This window comes from Engystomops pustulosus, chromosome 3 (genome assembly GCF_040894005.1).
Source record: "Engystomops pustulosus chromosome 3, aEngPut4.maternal, whole genome shotgun sequence".
NCBI lineage: Eukaryota > Metazoa > Chordata > Amphibia > Anura > Leptodactylidae > Engystomops > Engystomops pustulosus.
The window spans coordinates 183,773,011-183,790,377 of record NC_092413.1 but is presented as its reverse complement, the minus strand read 5'-3'; the positions used below and the strand labels follow the sequence as shown (position 1 = coordinate 183,790,377).

At 42.9% G+C, this 17,367-nt stretch overlaps 1 protein-coding gene across 6 annotated transcripts in view; it reads left to right on the top strand.

Annotated features, from left to right (window-relative positions):
• Window positions 1–17,367, top strand: part of FARP2 (FERM, ARH/RhoGEF and pleckstrin domain protein 2) — a 51,062-nt gene that overhangs the window by 1,735 nt on the left and 31,960 nt on the right. For all 6 annotated transcript variants that reach the window (XR_011854317.1, XR_011854316.1, XM_072143197.1 and 3 more), the window contains exon 2: window positions 9,562–9,773. Coding sequence is in view for 4 of the 6 variants with exons in the window: in XM_072143197.1 (XP_071999298.1) it covers window positions 9,576–9,773 (198 nt within the window). In the remaining 2 variants the exon portion in view is untranslated. The remainder of the gene's footprint in view (window positions 1–9,561; window positions 9,774–17,367) is intronic.

Genomic DNA, 17,367 nt, shown 5'->3' with positions numbered 1-17,367 from the left:
TTGTATCCCCACCAATATAAAATTGAGGACCTATGCCAGTGATGGGCAACCTTTTGAGCTTGGTGTGTCAAATTCGCCAAAAAGCCGAGCATAACTCGGGTGGTGTGTCACCTTGAAAAAAAAAAACATAATTTTGTGATATTTATAGTTTAAATAACAAATATGTATAATTATTTAACTTCTAGGGTACTTTAACCCTAGGTTGTCTTATTGATCCTACCATGTACTTCCATACTACAGTATGGCAGTATATGGGGATTTTCCACATCATCTATTTATTACAATGTGCAGATCGTTACAATCAGACACGTGTGGAAATGCTTAGTAACCTGCAAACTTTGTCATGAAAGTTCACAGGTTATAGTGAGTCGCAGGTGCCGCTGTCTGCATCTCCTTCATGAGGAGCAAAATAATCGCAATGTCTGACGGTTTGCAAGGCGTTGTGATTATTTCAGGGCTTGTACGTCACAAAACTGACATACAAGCCCTGATGACTGTCTTTCATCATACAGTACACTGACATTACTCACTGTATGATGTCTTGTATGTATGATGAGAGTGGTTGTCCTCCCTCATCCCTGCTGTGGAGATGGTTAGTGTAGAGGTGACCTACCACAACAACTCCCCCCAGCACAACTATCAGGAGCTGCAGAGGAGTTTCTGAGGTTGATGGTCGGGTCCCCTCTCTTGGCGTTGAGCCCCAGGATGATACCTGTGCTGACTGGAGACACGAGGCACAGCTCACACATGGGGAGGGGCCGGCCCGGTGGGGGAAGAGGAGAAGGAAGGAAGGATGAAACTTAGCTCTCCGGTGGCCGCGTGTCACTGAAAATGGCTAGGCGTGTCAGCACTGACACGCGTGTCATAGGTTAGCCATCACTGACCTATGCTATGTATAAATTATCATTAGGATAGGGGATAACAAGGTAGTTGGTTGAGGATACAATTGCTGGAGCCCCAATGACATTAAAGGGAACCCACCACCCCGATTCTACCTATAAAGGTAGAAGGGGTGGTAGGTGGATGGATGGGACGTGAGGTTAGCCCTTTTTTGGGCTAATCCTCACGTCCCGGGTGTCTTTTACAAAACTTTATTACATCTATATGCAAATTTTGTTATGCGGCTACTGGGGCGTGGAGTAGCCGGACATTAGGCTACTAGTCGCGGCTACTCCATGCTCCAGTAGCCACGTTACTCCGCCTACCAGGTAATCTTTGGACCCTCGTCCGAGTCCCCCGGCTACTGCGCATGCGCAGTAGTTCCGGCCCCAGAGCCACGGCCGCGCAGCCGAAGGACTGCGTTCTGTGCATGCGCAGACCGCAGGCGCGCAGCTACCAGGAGCTGCGCAACGAAGATTATCTGGTAGGCGGAGTAACGTGGCTACTGGGGCGTGGAGTAGCCGCGACTAGTAGCCTCATGTCCGGCTACTCCACGCCCCAGTAGCCGCATAAAAAAATTTTCATATAGATGTAATAAAGTTTTGTAAAAGACGCCCGGGACGTGAGGATTAGCCCAAAAAAGGGCTATCCTCACGTCCCATCCATCCATCCACCTACCACCCCTTCTACCTTTATAGGCAGAATCGGGGTGGTAGGTGCCCTTTAAGAATGGGACATACAGCCAACCGGAGAACAGAAGTCCCGTTCTCAAAGATAGGTATAGCTTTGATAGTTGGTACAACCCCTTTAATCCTTCAATCCTAGGCCCCTTTCACACTTGCGTTTTTCATGCCTGTGTTCTGTGCGTGCATTGCACACTGATCCATTGTAATCAATGGGTTTTTTCACACTTTTTTTTTTTTTTTTTTAACACGCATTTAAATCTCAGCATGCTCTACTTTTGCAAGTCACACGCCTGAAAAAGACACGGTACAAGTCTATGGAGATGCATCAAAAACGCATTGCACTCTTTGAAAAACGCATTGCACTTGCGTATGTCTTTGATCAATTGCCATAGAAAAGATAGAGCTCAGTCCTGAGTCCTTTTCATTATCTGCCCGTGAAAAACACATTGAAAATTTATTGAAAAACTGAGACTCTGACTGAAAACTGTTTTTCACTGACCAAACCCTGATCAGACTCTGACGTGATCTGCAGCGTAAGTGTGGAAGGGGCCTTATTCACCCCTTTCTCAGATGTTATGCTGGCCAGCCAGAGAGCAGTTCTGCTGTCCTACTAGTAATGATATGAGCACAGTAAACCCATAGTGGACTGTTTCTCGCAGTATAATACATTATTATGATGCAGTCAGCTTAGTCTAGTCAGATTTTCAGAAAATAGTAATTTTTTTTTATCTCACCCCAAGTACTTTATCAGTATCGCTCAGCACTTCTCTATATTGTCCTATGTGGTGCTGCAACCTCTTCTGAGTAAGAAAGTGTTGTGTGTAGGAGACATAATTGCAGCTAGTCTCCCTTAAAGGAAACCTACCACCACAAATCTACCTATAAAGGTAGATTGGGTGTTAGGTGGATAACTTTTTTGATAACTTTTAGTACACATATATTCAAATTTACTTATGCGGCTACTGGGGCGTGGAGTAGCCGCATCTGAGGTTACACGAGGCGGCTACTCCACGCCCCGGTAGCCACTTTACCCCTCCTACTCACCCATCTTCGGCGCGTAGCTGCGCGTCCTCGTCCGGCGATCCTGCCGTCTGCGCATGCGCAGAAGAGCAGGCCCGCGCCTGTTTCGGAGCAGTGACCGCGCAGGCGCGGGCCTGCTCTTCTGCGCATGCGCAGACGGCAGGATCGACGGACGAGGGCGCGCAGCTACGCGGAGCTGCGCGCCGAAGATGGGTGAGTAGGAGGGGAAAAGAGGCTACCGGGGCGTGGAGTAGCCGCCTCGTGTAACCTCAGATGCAGCTACTCCACGCCCCAGTAGCCGCATAAGTAAATTTGAATATATGTGTAATAAAAGTTATCAAAAAAGTGTGGGGACGTGAGGATTAGCCCTTAAAAGGACTATCCTCACGTCCCATTGATCCACCTACCACCCAATCTACCTTTATAGCTGCAGGGACAACTGAGAATCAAAATGCTAAGAATATAAGTTGTACAAGATCCAGAAGTAGTGTTAATTCTCCTTAAAGTGGGTTATACTAGTTGTCTCGCTGTTCCAGCACCATCGCTTTTCTTCAGGTAGAAGACACATGAGCGCAGCAGCCAGTCACCGGCCTCAGCAGTCTTCTTTCATCAGTCTCAAGGGGAAGAATAGTAGTTCTGCCTCTAATGATATAAATAGATACTCCAGCATGAGGTCAGGTGAACTGTGGTATAAATACATAAATCCTGCCCCATATTTGGGTGCTGCATCTTTTAGGAGAAGCAGAAATTCCTGTCTAGATATATTTATTATGTCTAGGCGTACGCTCCTGCGCTGTGAGGCCTTGGACCGCCAAGAAATAGAAGCTTTGTCCTTCTGTGAACCCCCTCCACATACCAGACGACTATTTATAAAACTTTCATATTGTCTATGGGCATTGGCTGTGTTCAGACTTTACGGCCATACCCGAAAAAATAAAAAAAAATTTTTTTACCACTTTTTTTTTTTTTTTGCAATTTTTATTGCACTTACAGAATGTTGTATTCTCGTATATATTTATTTATGTGTATTTCTCTATTATCCTCCATTAGTCACTGGCATAGGTGTATCTGATTTTAGATTTTCCCCCGAAGTGAACTAGTAATGAGTCAGCGGATAATGTGATCATTACCTCCAGTATGTCAGCGCTGCCCTTACATGTTCTTTCAGTGTTGGAAGAGGTAAAAGCCCTCAGTATAGCCTGGAGACTCGGCACCACTTTCCTTCAGCTTACATGCATGTCCTGGTTTGTCATGTTCAGTCTTACATAACTTACTTTCTCGTGGGAAACAAACTTCCCACTAAGAACCAAAACCCCATTCTATATATCCTATATCAGTGTATTTTAGTGTCTGATTTATTTATTTTTTTATTAACAGCATTCATTCATTTTGCAAATGCAGTGCCATCTTCTAGCGTCATGTTATTGAGCAGGAAGAGCTGGGGTTGTCCATATACAGGCAAACCCCTACTTAAGAACACTCAACTTACATACGACCCCTAGTTACAAACGGATCTCTGGATATTGGTAATTTATTGTCCTTTAGTCATAGGCTACAATAATCAGCTATAACAGATATCACAGGCGTCTGTAATGAAGCTTTAGTGTTAATCCTGATTCTTATGACAACCCAACATTTTTAAAATCCAATTGTCACAGAGACCAAAAAAGTTCTGGCTGGGATTACAATGATAAAATATACAGTTCCGACTTACATACAAATTCAACTTAAGAACAAAGCTACATACCCTATCTTGTATGTAAACCGGGGATTGCCTGTATTGAGAAAAAAAAATTTGCACAAACCTTGTATTTTATTCTTTTCATTTGCTCTTTAGGATCATGATGGTCCCTAACGATGGTCATCTCTATGTACATGTTTTGACAAGGAATATGGTCAGTGAGTAAGACTGCCCACTGGACTCCTAAGTCCAGAATAAATGGGTATCTTTCTACTACATTCCATTTTTACATTGCAATGTTCAATTCCTTCAGTTTTTATAAGATGCTGCCTGCAGATTGGACACTGTATACATTCTGCTCAGCTCCTCCTGCTCTATATATTGGACTGCCTGCAGATACAACATTATATACAATCTTCTTAGTTCCCTCTGCTCTATAATATGCTACCGGCAAATGGGAGACTATGTACAATCTGATCAGATTTTCTCTATAACATACTATCTGCAGATAGGACAATCTGCTTAGCTCCTCCTGCTCTATAAAATCGTTCCCTTTTTGGCTTCTGATAAGTAACTTAGGAACTTTCAGTAGGTGGATAATGAATTCTTGCATGATGTGGCCATTTCCGCCTCTGCACATGACTGCACCTTTGCAGATGTTCCTGTCTTGACAGCCACGTCTTTTGCACATAAGCAGCGAAGACGCTCGTTTTGATTTGGTGACCTCATTTGCATAAAGCCGCTAAATATGGCCCCAGGGTTAGTCTTCCAGACATGTACAAGAGCTTACATGCTTCCCCATGACATCAGCTGGAATCTGTGTGACACATACTTCTCCTTACTGGTGATGAGCGATGGCTGAGGATGTGTATAGTTTTATGTCTTGTCTACTGGATAAGAACAAATCCTTGTAATTCTCACCTTTGCCCACACATGTGGATGGGAATGTTTTACTGGTTGATGCTTTGTTTCATTTCATCTTCATGGGGTGTTTTTATGTGCCACCACAAACTTTTCAGCAACTTTTGAAAATTTCTGTTAATCCATCGGAACTGCCATTTCTGCACTTCTTCAGAGAAAGAACAGTCTGTGCACATGGATAATGTTCTGCTGTCTATCAGCAGCATCGTGTCAATGTCAGTGGCATCTTCCACACCTTTAAGGGTGCGGTCGCACGTGGCGGGTACTGGCCTTGGCCCAATCACATATGTGCGGACCAAGGCCCACCCTGTGTGACCGCACCCTTAAGCTGTCTTTCTGCAGCTCCTTTTTGTCCCTGACCTTAGGTTGGCCTACAAGTATGTTTTTTTTTTCCTTTTGCCCCCAGGCGTATACGCTGAGCGTTTTCATAGACATCCGTTTTTTGATGCAGTATGATCAGTAATCTGTGTGTACGGAGAATAGGTCCATTGGGAATCTGTGCAACGTATTATTACAAAGTGTCCTTTCCACTGAGGAGAAAAATCGTACTGTGAACCCAGCTTAAAGGGGTTGGCCACTTTACCTCATGTTTTTTGTAATGTATGGGGGAGGCAGGATATTAGGTAACTTTAACAATACATACATCTATTAATAGTTCTGCTCCGCTTCCTTGATATGTAAAGTGAAGCCTCCTGTCTTTTACCTCAACAGTCAGACGTTCCTGACCATAAAATGGCCGCAGATGGAGGGTCATGTGATCTCTATCTGTCCATGAACAATTGTTCTGTCAGGACCTTATGAGAGTATTTATGAATATAAGATCAAGGTCCTGGCAGGACAATTGGTCAGGGACAGATAGAGTTTACAAAGGCAGTCTTAGTGACAGGAGCGGGCCTAGGCCCGATCCCATTGTGGTTCTATAAGTGTGATGCACAATTAGGACAGGTTCTGGAGAGCGTTTTTTCTCTGATTACAATGTTTCTAATATTCACTCACTTATGGAAACCATAAGCCAATAACTGATGTCCTAGCCATCATCTTCTATCATTTGTTTTCAGTGTTTATTTTTTTACCCTGCGCAATCCATAAGCAGAATATTGAATGCACATGGTTGATAATCTGATTATCAGAAGATTGGGGGCCGCATGTAGCAGAAGTAAAAGTGGCTGTGAACATGGTTCTAGTCCTGTTATTCATGGATCTCTAAATAATAATTACCCTCCTGAAGTAATGAAGTGACTTTGCTGAGTTCTGTGTTTCCAGCCACTTGACAAAGGGTCTCTATATTTATTGTGTGGCAGATCGTCAGTCACTTTTGTGGGATTGACCCGCTAATTAGCCTTAATCGGCGCTGATGGTTAAAGAGAAGATAATCCGTCATCATTACAACAATTGTAGAGATTTCTAAGCCCTAATCCTAGTGGGATGTGAAATGTAAGTGCAATGTTATGCTATGTGCAGGGCGTTTTTTACTTTTTATTATAGATCCCTGAATGGTACTTGCGTGGGAGTAGTCAGTAGATTAGAGCAAAAGGAAGTTTTAGGCCGCACTCACACAGTGTTTGAGTTGCATTTTAAAATACAAGGTCTGTGTGTGAGGGGCTTCTCCAATCATAGATACATTTTGGGATTCTTTTGCATTTCAAAACGCATTAAAAATGCATCCTAGCTCTTTATGTGAACAAGGTTTAGGGGGGGTGGCAAACGTGGCATTTTAAACCCGTTTTTAGGCCATTTTTAAGCAGTCCGTTAAAAACCGCATGCATTTATTTTTTAAAAGTATCCATTTTTGACTGTTTTTCCCAATTATCTTGAGATAACTGGAAAACGGTTAAAAACAGGTGCGTTTTCAAGAAAACTGACATGTGTGCCACCACCCTGCGACCTGCACACAAACATAGTTTTTTTGTGGATAGACTATCTGTTGTTTCAACAGATAGCAGGTGGACACATTCATCAGACACATTAATTTCAATGGGCTCATTCACACGGCCGTAGTTTCCATTGATCCATGAGTCACAAAAGTCACAACTCTCCCCATTCCTGTTTGCAGTTTGGGTTGTCGTGGGTGCAGAAGTGGACTTCACGTGTTGATAACACATAGGTTGCAAACAGACTGCAGATGCATTGTGTTCAGCCCAATCACCCCACACGACAGCAGTGAACGTGACAGGACTGTCAATCAATGTTTGTAGGTTGGGTAATCCAGACTCTTAATGTGTCTTTTAGGAGTCCTTTCATTACCATATTCTGCTTTTACTAATAAATCCTGCTCCAAATTGTGCACATCTGTATCCCAGAGCTTAGCCCGTCTCCCTCCTTTAAAACCTTCTCTCAGATAAAGCAGAAGAAAGGTTCACTTTGATCTGGTTGACCGTCTGAAGGAGCAGATGTGGGCTGGTCTTCACAGTCCTATAACATGAGGGGAAGGTCCTCTTTTCCTTACTGTATGGTGATGCATTTTGGTAATATTGAAGCTATTGTAGCTTAGTAAGGTTGTGGACATAGTTATGTAGGTGTAGGGCACCACGTGTCTACCTCACCCGGCACTGCAGTGCTTGATGGTGTGAACTTTGTACATAGTGTAAGGGCAAGGTGCAGCATATTACAGCAATACCAATCCCTGCTGATAAGAGCATTGTAAAATGTAGTTATTGATAGTTTTCTTGACATTCAGTGCCTTTTAGAAAGCACAAGAAGTATTCTAAAAAGTGCAATGCCCAAGGTCTCAGATTCATGCCAAAACTAAGGCTTTTGATTGGCTGCTGTTGTGACCGGTCCCAAACATTTGTTGACATCAGATGGACAAAGTATACATAGGGGATACTAGAGCTGGAAAAAGACGGATCGGTAGAGTTTTGTTAATTTTTTTTTAATGGTGCCTCTCCCACTGATCATTAATAATAATGATCTGGTCAATCTGGCCCTTTAAATGCTGTACAGTCTTTTCATAACAGGGATTTTTGTGAGTTGGCCATTGAATTTGATGGCAAAAATGTCCCTTTTGGGATGTCATACATGAAGAGTGAAGAACTGCACTGGGGCTTTTGTTAGAAACCGAAGCCAGATCGGAGCAGAACCTTGGTGTGATGTTAGCCATGTGTTTCTTTCCTAGTTGCTACCTACTGTGTTTTTTTACTTGTTTTGTTTGGAGAAAAAGCTAGTTGTTTTGGTTGAACTGGTTTTATCACTTGTAAGCCAGTAATACTGGAGTCCTTGTTCTGCAACATCCGTTTGTAGAGATAATCAATGGAGTGGGTTATTGTTTCTACCTACTACTCTAGCTGTTATACCTAACAACATGGACCACAAAAACTTTTTGACCCCCCCCCCCCTTCTATTCTTTTTGTTCACTGTGGACAAAAGAAGTTCAGACAAACATTCACACACAGATATGTTGTAAACAAATTTTGAGATGCTTTGGTAAGAAATCTACTCATCTGCTTCATCCACTCGTAGAGAGAAAAAGATTGAACACATTGGGGGCAGATTCATTGTAAAGATTAAAGAAAATTCCAGCGCTGATTTAGATTTTGCCTAATGTTGATTCTTGTATCAAAGGTGGATTTTTCCACCTGAAAATCCAGATCTTATGGTACCTAAAGTTCCACAAGACATCTGCCATAATTCGCCTTGTGTGTAGTGCCTACCCTCCAGTCTAGTGACCATGTGTCTACTGTGTCTGATGTGGCAGAGGAATGAACAATTCCTTCATGTCACATGGGTATTCCGACTACGGCAAGTTATCGTATATCCACAGTACTATTTACAAGTACTATGACACTGTAGGAGGAGCACTGCGCTCTACTGTCTCCTGCATCTCATAGAGAATGAATGAAGCAATAGGCTGTGGACGAGGCAGTTGGTGCGCATTATTTAGATACTTGAGACATTTAATAATTGACAGATCTGACATTAACAAAACCCAGATTAAGCTTTATGAATAAGATGATGTTCCCTCAGCTTTCTGGAGCTATGCAATTTTGGAGAATTTATAAATTCGGTATAACACGACACATCATTTCCTTTTTATTTGTGTTATGTAGCTTAAAGGGGTTTTCCAACAAAACAGGTTACCTTGCTGATTGCTGGGGTTCTTAGTGGTGAGACCCCCACAGATCTCAAGAACGCGGGGGACGAGGTGCCTCCGTCATACCTCTTATCGCTCCCTGTGATGAGCGGAGCAGCGATCACGCATGTCCGTGCTGCTCCATTCATCTCTGCGGAGCTTGATGGGAGATTCCCTATGGATAGGGCATAACTTGCTTTGTGGGAAGACCCCTTTATATAGTAGTAACCCTCCATAAGGAAGGAACTGCTAATAGTCTAGCTAATTGTGTTGTGAGTAATGTTGTGTTTTTTAATTTGTTGCAGAAACACTTGCCACAATGGGAGAAATCGAAGGCACATATCGGGTGATCCAGACCCCAGGTGCCCGTCTAGGTACCCAAAGAACTACTGGAATTAGTACACTGGAGCCAGGACAGACGCTCGGCATGGCTCTCTCACCTACCAAGGCCACAAATCAGGATTTACGTTCTTCTGTATTACTTCTGGATGGGACTGTGCTTCCTGTTGAAGTAGGGGTATGTTATTCTATAATAAATATTTCATAATGTATATTCATGTGCCAGCAAGCAGTGGCTGCCCAGCATGGTCATGTGCACTGTGGTCATTTTCTGACCCAACAACATGCAGTGTTTCTGACAAAATGCCGTCTACCAAGCAGACAAAATATTTAAGGTGTTAAAGGTGTTGTGTCTATGTGACAAGCTAAATAAGAAAAAAAAAAAACTTACCTGAACCCCCTGTTTCAGGTCCAAGCCCCTGTATCGGTCTGCGATAGCACTCACTGGCCTCAGTAGTGAATTTCCGTTTGTGTAAAGATCACAGCTGAGTCCAGTGATCGGCTGCAGTGGTGTGGTGCCTACAATCAACATATCGTAGGAGCACAACAGCTGCCCCAAACCATCCTAAGAACAGAATAGTCTTTTTTTTTTAATCTTGCCACAATACCATATTAAAGGGGTTGTCCAGGAATATCTGCAGGAGAGGGGATAACTTGCTGATCAGCGATGTCTGCGCTGAGACCCCCATAGAGCATGAGAATGGAGGTATTTTGTATCTCTAATAAACATGCTCCATTTTTCTCTATGGTGCTGACTGAAATACTGTATATACTCGAGTATAAGCCGACCTGAGTATAAGCCGAGACCCCTAATTTTACCACAAAAAAATGGGAAAACCTATTGACTCGAGTATAAGCCGAGGGTGTAGTATACAGCCAGCTAGCCCCCTGTAGTATACAACCAGCCAGCCCCTGTAGTATACAGCCTGTCCCAAGTAGTATACAATCAGCCTGCCCCCAAAAAGTATACAGCCTGCCCCCAAAAAGTATACAGCCTGCCCTCAGTATGCCTAGCGAATAATAAAAAAATAACTTAATACTCACCCTCCGACGATACTCACCTTTGATGCTTAGTGGCGGCTCCCGGTCCTCGGCGGCGGCTCCCAGTCCTCTGCGGCGGCTTCTCTCTTCTATCTTCACTTGCCGGCAGTCGCACAGTGCGATGCGGCGGTGTCGCCGCTGATGACGTCATCAGCGGCGACACCGCTACATCATATTGTGCGCCCGCGTGAAGATAGAAGAGAGAAGCCGCCGCCGAGGACCGGGAGCCGGAGGGTGAGTATTAATTTTTTTTTTTTATTCTGTTGCGTATTATTGACTCGTGTATAAGCACATTTTTTGTGCTGAAAAACTCGGGTTATACACGAGTATATACGGTAGCTGAGAACCATATTCAGGCACCTCCGTCAGTTCCATTGACAATGAATGGAGTTTGTGTGACCTGCTGCTACATTCATTTGGGGTCCAATGGACTCCCTTTCTAGGGATCTGTGGAGTTCCCACCCACCTCATCAGCAAGTTTATCCCCCTATCCTGTGAATAGGGGATAACTTTTTGTGAATGGACATCTCCTTTAAATGAGTTTTTACTAGCTACATTACTATAATATCTACTTTACTGTCTTAGGAGCCATGAATTCTAGGTATATACTATACATAGTGAGAGTTATATATGGACTAAATATTACATAGATTTTTTTTTTTCTGATGATGTATTTTGCTATGTTCCTGATATACTCTCATACTATATACTCTCATTAGACGCTTACTAAAAACAATTTTTAGGAGTTAAGATCCATTTTGCCTGGCCACACAGATGGAATCGGGGTTCTCCTGACTCCTGGTCTTCAGTCCAATATGTATCACCAGGCCTCTCCTTTTGCAAACGGCACCTCATTCTCTCATGTCGCATAGAGTTCTGGTTGTGGAGTTTGTGATGTTATGTGCAATAAACATATACATTCCACACTGAACTGTATCCAGAGAAGGAAAGGTTCTTCACAGCCAAGGGATCTGGAAACCTGTATAGGCTTAAGAGTTCATTTATGGTCTGGGCGTGTTGTTTGAACAATGCAATCTGCCTGCTGATATCTCGGGGCTGCAGGAATGATCACTGTAGTAACACAGAATGATTGATTCAGATAGCTGGTAACTGTGTACAAGCGTATGGCCAGTGAACGTAATAATACGGCACGTGACCGTGACGGTCGCTGATTCGCTGCATTGATGACATGCTGTATGTGTGTACCTACATTTATTTTTTAATGCCCACAATAAATTACATTTATTACATACTGTTATATTGTCCTCATCCACTTTTATTAATGATAAGCAATAACAGTGATCTCTGAACATTTGCCTAACCCCATGTGACACACATTCATTGCTGCTAATGAAAGTGAATGCTGTCACGCTGTGAGCCCATGACCATAGACCATAGCTTCGTCTACTGATTTTGTCTACTAAAGGAAGTTTTCCACCTCCACCAAACATCATCATTTTCTGGCAGCATGTTGTAAAGAAATGCATAGTGATTTCCAGAATATCTTTATTATTTTCATTATTGAGGCAATAGGTACACTTAATTGTTCTCTCAGCACTGCTTTTCTCATCTTGACCACTAGCCTCTTACCCCTCATCAAAAGTTGTTTCTCCTGCTTATTTTATGTGAATAGCAGTGCTCCGAATTCTCAGGTCACAACTTGGGTGCACCAACTGCCTTATAATAATTCCTTTTATTAATATAGCACACACAGATTACGCAGCTCTGCACAGAACTTGCCAAATCGGTCCCTGTCCCCATGGGGCTTACAATCTAATCAACCTACCAGTATGTTTTGGACTTACAAGGTAAACAGAATTTTTCCAGAAATTACATTTGACAAAAATAAAAAAGATAAATTTAATATCTCTGTGAATTTCTCTAAACCACCTCTACCTCTCTACCACCAAATTAGATGCACATTAAATTTCAATATAAAAAAAAAAATATACTGAAGTCTGTTTTTCCATAAGGGCGGTGTATCCAGTACAGCAATACGTGTCCAGTAATAAAACCTAGGATGAATGTATTCAGGGCTTTGTCTTTAGTTCTTCCAGTTGGCTGTGGCTTCCCTGTGTAATTGGTTGCCGTATTAGTTGGACGGTTGTACTTGGCATGAAAGCGACTTGTAGGAAAGGCGCAGTCAGGACTCCCCGTATAATCCGGTGCTGCGCTGCTTGTAATGACAAGGAGCATCTGGTGTGCTCGGGCCAGCTTTGCTTTCAATGAGAAGCAGATGGGCTCGGGATAAGCTCTTCTAACAAGCTTTGCTCTTTTTACCTCTGTATGTGTACAAATCCCTGTTTAGTAGTTGTGCCTGGACATCCTTATGTATCAGGCATCCCCGTACTATTTGCTTTAGAAGCTATTTAGCTTTGAACTCGGTGCCGCACCTGTTTACCAGGTGTAAAATGTGTCCATAGACAGCTATAGTATAGCGGTGCCATTCTGTATATCCAGTAAGCTACATGCACCAAACCATATATGAGGTCCGTGAGCTAACCGCAAAAACAGCAGCTATCTTACGGCCCCCATTGAGGTCTATTGTACACCACATCCCTCCTCCTCCTCCTCCTCTTAATTTGGCTTTTATTGAAGTAATTTATGCTGAACTTTAATACAGAGCATTTCCACTGTACAATGTATGGTGCTTTTTTTGGTCAATAGTAAAGAGACTGCAGCACTCTACAGTCTCTTCAAACATGTGACCTCAACATTGCTGGGTGTCCATAATAAATCTTGAATTTCCCTTTAATGGTTGTATGAGGATTTTGTATTCTATGAGAAAATAATAGACACCCCCCCCACACCCATCAAATTGATGGCTTCCACTCTGTCTGCATATAACACAGTCTCATTATATACTAGTTTTCTGCAGGAAGCGTGTAATTGCCTGTACTTGTTCCTTAATGCCCTCTATAGCCGTACATGTTGTTACCCATCCCCTGGGCATCAGACTGACAGGAACATGCACATTATTCCCGCAGGAGACATCCTGATATCAGCGTCCTTCCTAATTCAATCATTTTAACAATGATGGATCCCAATTCTAGTGGAGGAGAAACTCTGGCATACACTACAACCTAAGGATTGATGTGTGTATCAAATAGTGTAATACACATGCACAGTATTATAGCAGGGTCTCACAAGGTTATGGGGTATTACTAGGATATGCCATCTCTGGGGTCACACTGATCATAAGGTGATGGGATATCTTTTTGTCTGCACTCAAATATTATAATGTGCATTCTGTCTGTGTAGCTCATATACTGAAGCGCCCCCTGCAGGATAATTTGCATGCTTTGCACAAAATGTGAAGGGAGCAGATGTAGGGTTCTTGCTCAATAATAATAATCTTGTATAATGCTTTACAAATCATAGGGAACGTATCCAAATATAATAATACGTTAGAGTAGATCTGCTGTTGCCCTTAGTAAAATTATTTCTTGACCTCGAGTCCCTGGGCCTCAGCTTGTATACAGGTAAGGATGGCTTGATGTTTGGCTATAATCCCCCTCCCAGGGTCAGGAGGGAGGCCATTCCTGTGCTAGTGAATTCATAAAGGATCAGTGTTATTGACGTCGGCTGATCTGTCCCTGCCTGTTGTATGAGTCACAAGGGAGGCAACATACACCCACTTAGGGTTAGAAGAAAAGACTTCAGGCATGGTATACAGATCATACGGTTAGCTGTCTTGGATCGCTGCCATGTCCACAATAGTCCTGTGCCAGCATCACACTGGTTGTTTTTTTTTTTGGTTATATTATACTTTTTTTTTTTTTTACTGCTGTGCAGCGTTAGACCCTGTGCATATCATATTGAGCCTTATGTCTGAATGAGTTAACACATCGATGTGTATGGTGACCTCCATAGCCCTTAGGCTCATATCTCCCCCCAGAAAAAGGGGGTTCACTTTCTTCCTCTGTACAGATTCTCAGTCCTGTAGCTGTGCAGTTCTATAGGTGAAGATTTATCAGCTTGACTTGGCCTTTGGACTTGATTAAGTTATACAGCAGGACATTCACTGGTGTTATTAGTGAATGTAGGATGTCTTATGAAATGTGAGTACATATCAATCTTATCAAGTGAATCTTAACTTCTAGGATAAGTTGGGGTCTGACCTCTCAGTTTACCTAACAATTTTTACTGGAAACTGATTAATTTAAAAGAGCTAAGCTTATTTAATTGCATATTTTTTATTTTTATTTATTTTTTTTTTTTTTAGAATCAATGGGGGTCCAGAATAATGTGGATGTGCCATAGGGGTTCTCATTTCATAATGCCAGCTAGTGTTTCTTGTTATCAGCATCTCAGGCTGTGAAGAAACTAGCATTTATATTCGTTATTGACACTAAGAAAATTAATTTTTCCCCAATCCCTACCTTCTATCCCCTCATTTAGGGTCACCAAGGTCACATAGGTCTCATCATGTCATTTTTACAAACTCTAGGTCTGATGCCTTTCTTGGGACTTTGTACACTGATTATAATGATGCAGGGAAAGACATTTCTGGTTTTAGCTGGGGTTACTTGAGGCTGTGTTCACACATGTTGACGACAATCTAATTGGGCAAAGCTTCACTGCAGTTGTTTAAAAACGCATGCGTTAAAAGCAAACAAAACACAACGTGTGCACATGGCCTCTGGGTGAAGACCCATGTGGCGATTTTAGGCCGTTTTTAGTTGTGCGTTTTCAGATCGTTAAAAACAGCCTAAAAATGCCACGTGTGTCTTCACCCTGAGGCTCTTGAGGCTATCTCTTTGGGCCACCCCTGGCTACTTGAAATTTTGACTCTCTCTTTACTGGCCCATCCTGTATCCTACTCCATTCTGTTGTCTAGCAGGCGCCAGTTAGATACTGGGCTAGAGGCTTCTCATGCAGTCCCATTGACTTAAGACTATGTGTGTGGGATGGTGGCTGATGGCTGGTTCGAGCACCAGCATTTTTATTTAAGTTGTTTTATTCTGTTCACTTATAAAAAATGGCTGGACCATTATAGAAGCTCTTATACCTCTAGTGTCACCCCCCCTCATCCTCATAGACTGTAAGCTCTTGTGTCACCCCCCTCATCCTCATAGACTGTAAGCTCTTGTATCACCCCCTCATCCTCATAGACTGTAAGCTCTTGTGTCCCCCTCATCCTCATAGACTGTAAGCTCTTGTGTCCCCCTCATCCTCATAGACTGTAAGCTCTTGTGTCCCCCTCATCCTCACAGACTGTAAACTGTTGTGTCACCCTGCTCATAGACTGTAAGCTCTTGTGTCACCTCCTCCTCCTCATAGACTGTTAGCTCTTGTGTCACCCCCTCATCCTCATAGACTGTAAGCTCTTGTGTCACCCCCTCCTCCTCATAGACTGTAAGCTCTTGTGTCACCCCCTCCTCCTCATAGACTGTAAGCTCCTATGTCACCCCCTCATCCTCATAGACTGTAAGCTCTTATGTTACCCCCTTATCCTCATAGACTGTAAGCTCTTGTGTCACCTCCTCCTCCTCATAGACTGTAAGCTCTTATGTTACCCCCTTATCCTCATAGACTGTAAGCTCTTGTGTCACCTCCTCCTCCTCATAGACTGTAAGCTCTTGTGTCACCCTCTCATCCTCATAGACTGTAAGCGAGCAGGGCCCTCACTCCTATTGTTCCATATGACTGTTTGTAATATTATATTTGTATTTCTCCGCTATGATATGGAAAGCTCTATGGAATATGATGGCGCTATATTAATAAAGATCCGGTATAAGTCAGAAGTATAGTGGCAGGGTGTGCTTAGGACTATATTGTGGCTTCTCTTTAGTAGTCTGCTCATTGCTCGCTGCTCTCGGTCCGCAGCAGGAAACGGCTGGGATTTCATTAGCTGTTTGATTGCTTCCTGCTGGATGAGGGAGATGATACACACCCAGATACCAGAAGGAAGATCTGATGTATCCAGCGGCCTGGGATAGCTCCGGGGCCTTCAAGTTTGTAGTGACTTTTTATCTCTTGCTGCGACTATTCAGGGAATATTTGTATTTTTGCTGAAACCCTAGAATTCCAATAGTCCCCCAGTGGATTCTTCTTGGGATTTATGCAGACAGCTGACTCTCACGGCTGTGTGAACCTTATGTGTTGTGGCAAAATAAAACCTGTCTTTGAGAATTGGGGACGTGTTACTATAGCCCTAATGCAGTGGGAGAATTCACACCCATCAAAGGTCTTTTAAAGGAAATTGCTCTCTACAGTGACCTGAAAGGTGGAGAGGGCAGCTCGGGCAATTCTTGACTTGTCTTCACCAGTACTAATATGAACGCTACACACAGCCATTAATAAATGTCTTCACCTCTGTTTTTCAAAAAATCCCTGATAGAAATACAACATATTTTTGAGGTCCCCATTTGAGATTATGTAATAACAGATAACATTTACTTTCTTATAATCTGTGTCAGAAAATTTAAAGGAAGACTACCATCACCGTGACTGGGGTAATCTTCTTTTATTTGTTATCCATGGTCTCCTTCCTTCTGAGCTTATCCGTGTATTGTCACCCACCTACCCCCACAGCACCCCTCCGCCTTCTCCCTACCGCTCCCTACAGTGTGAAGGGGAACTGCTCCTGCTTAACCTCCTGTGAATCTGCCCCTTCCTGACTCATTAGTATAATTTTAAAAGTTTATTTTTAGAAGGAAGGAGACCATGAATAACAAATATAAGACCGTAAGGACAGTCCCTGTGCCTGGGTCTATGTCCCTGGTTTA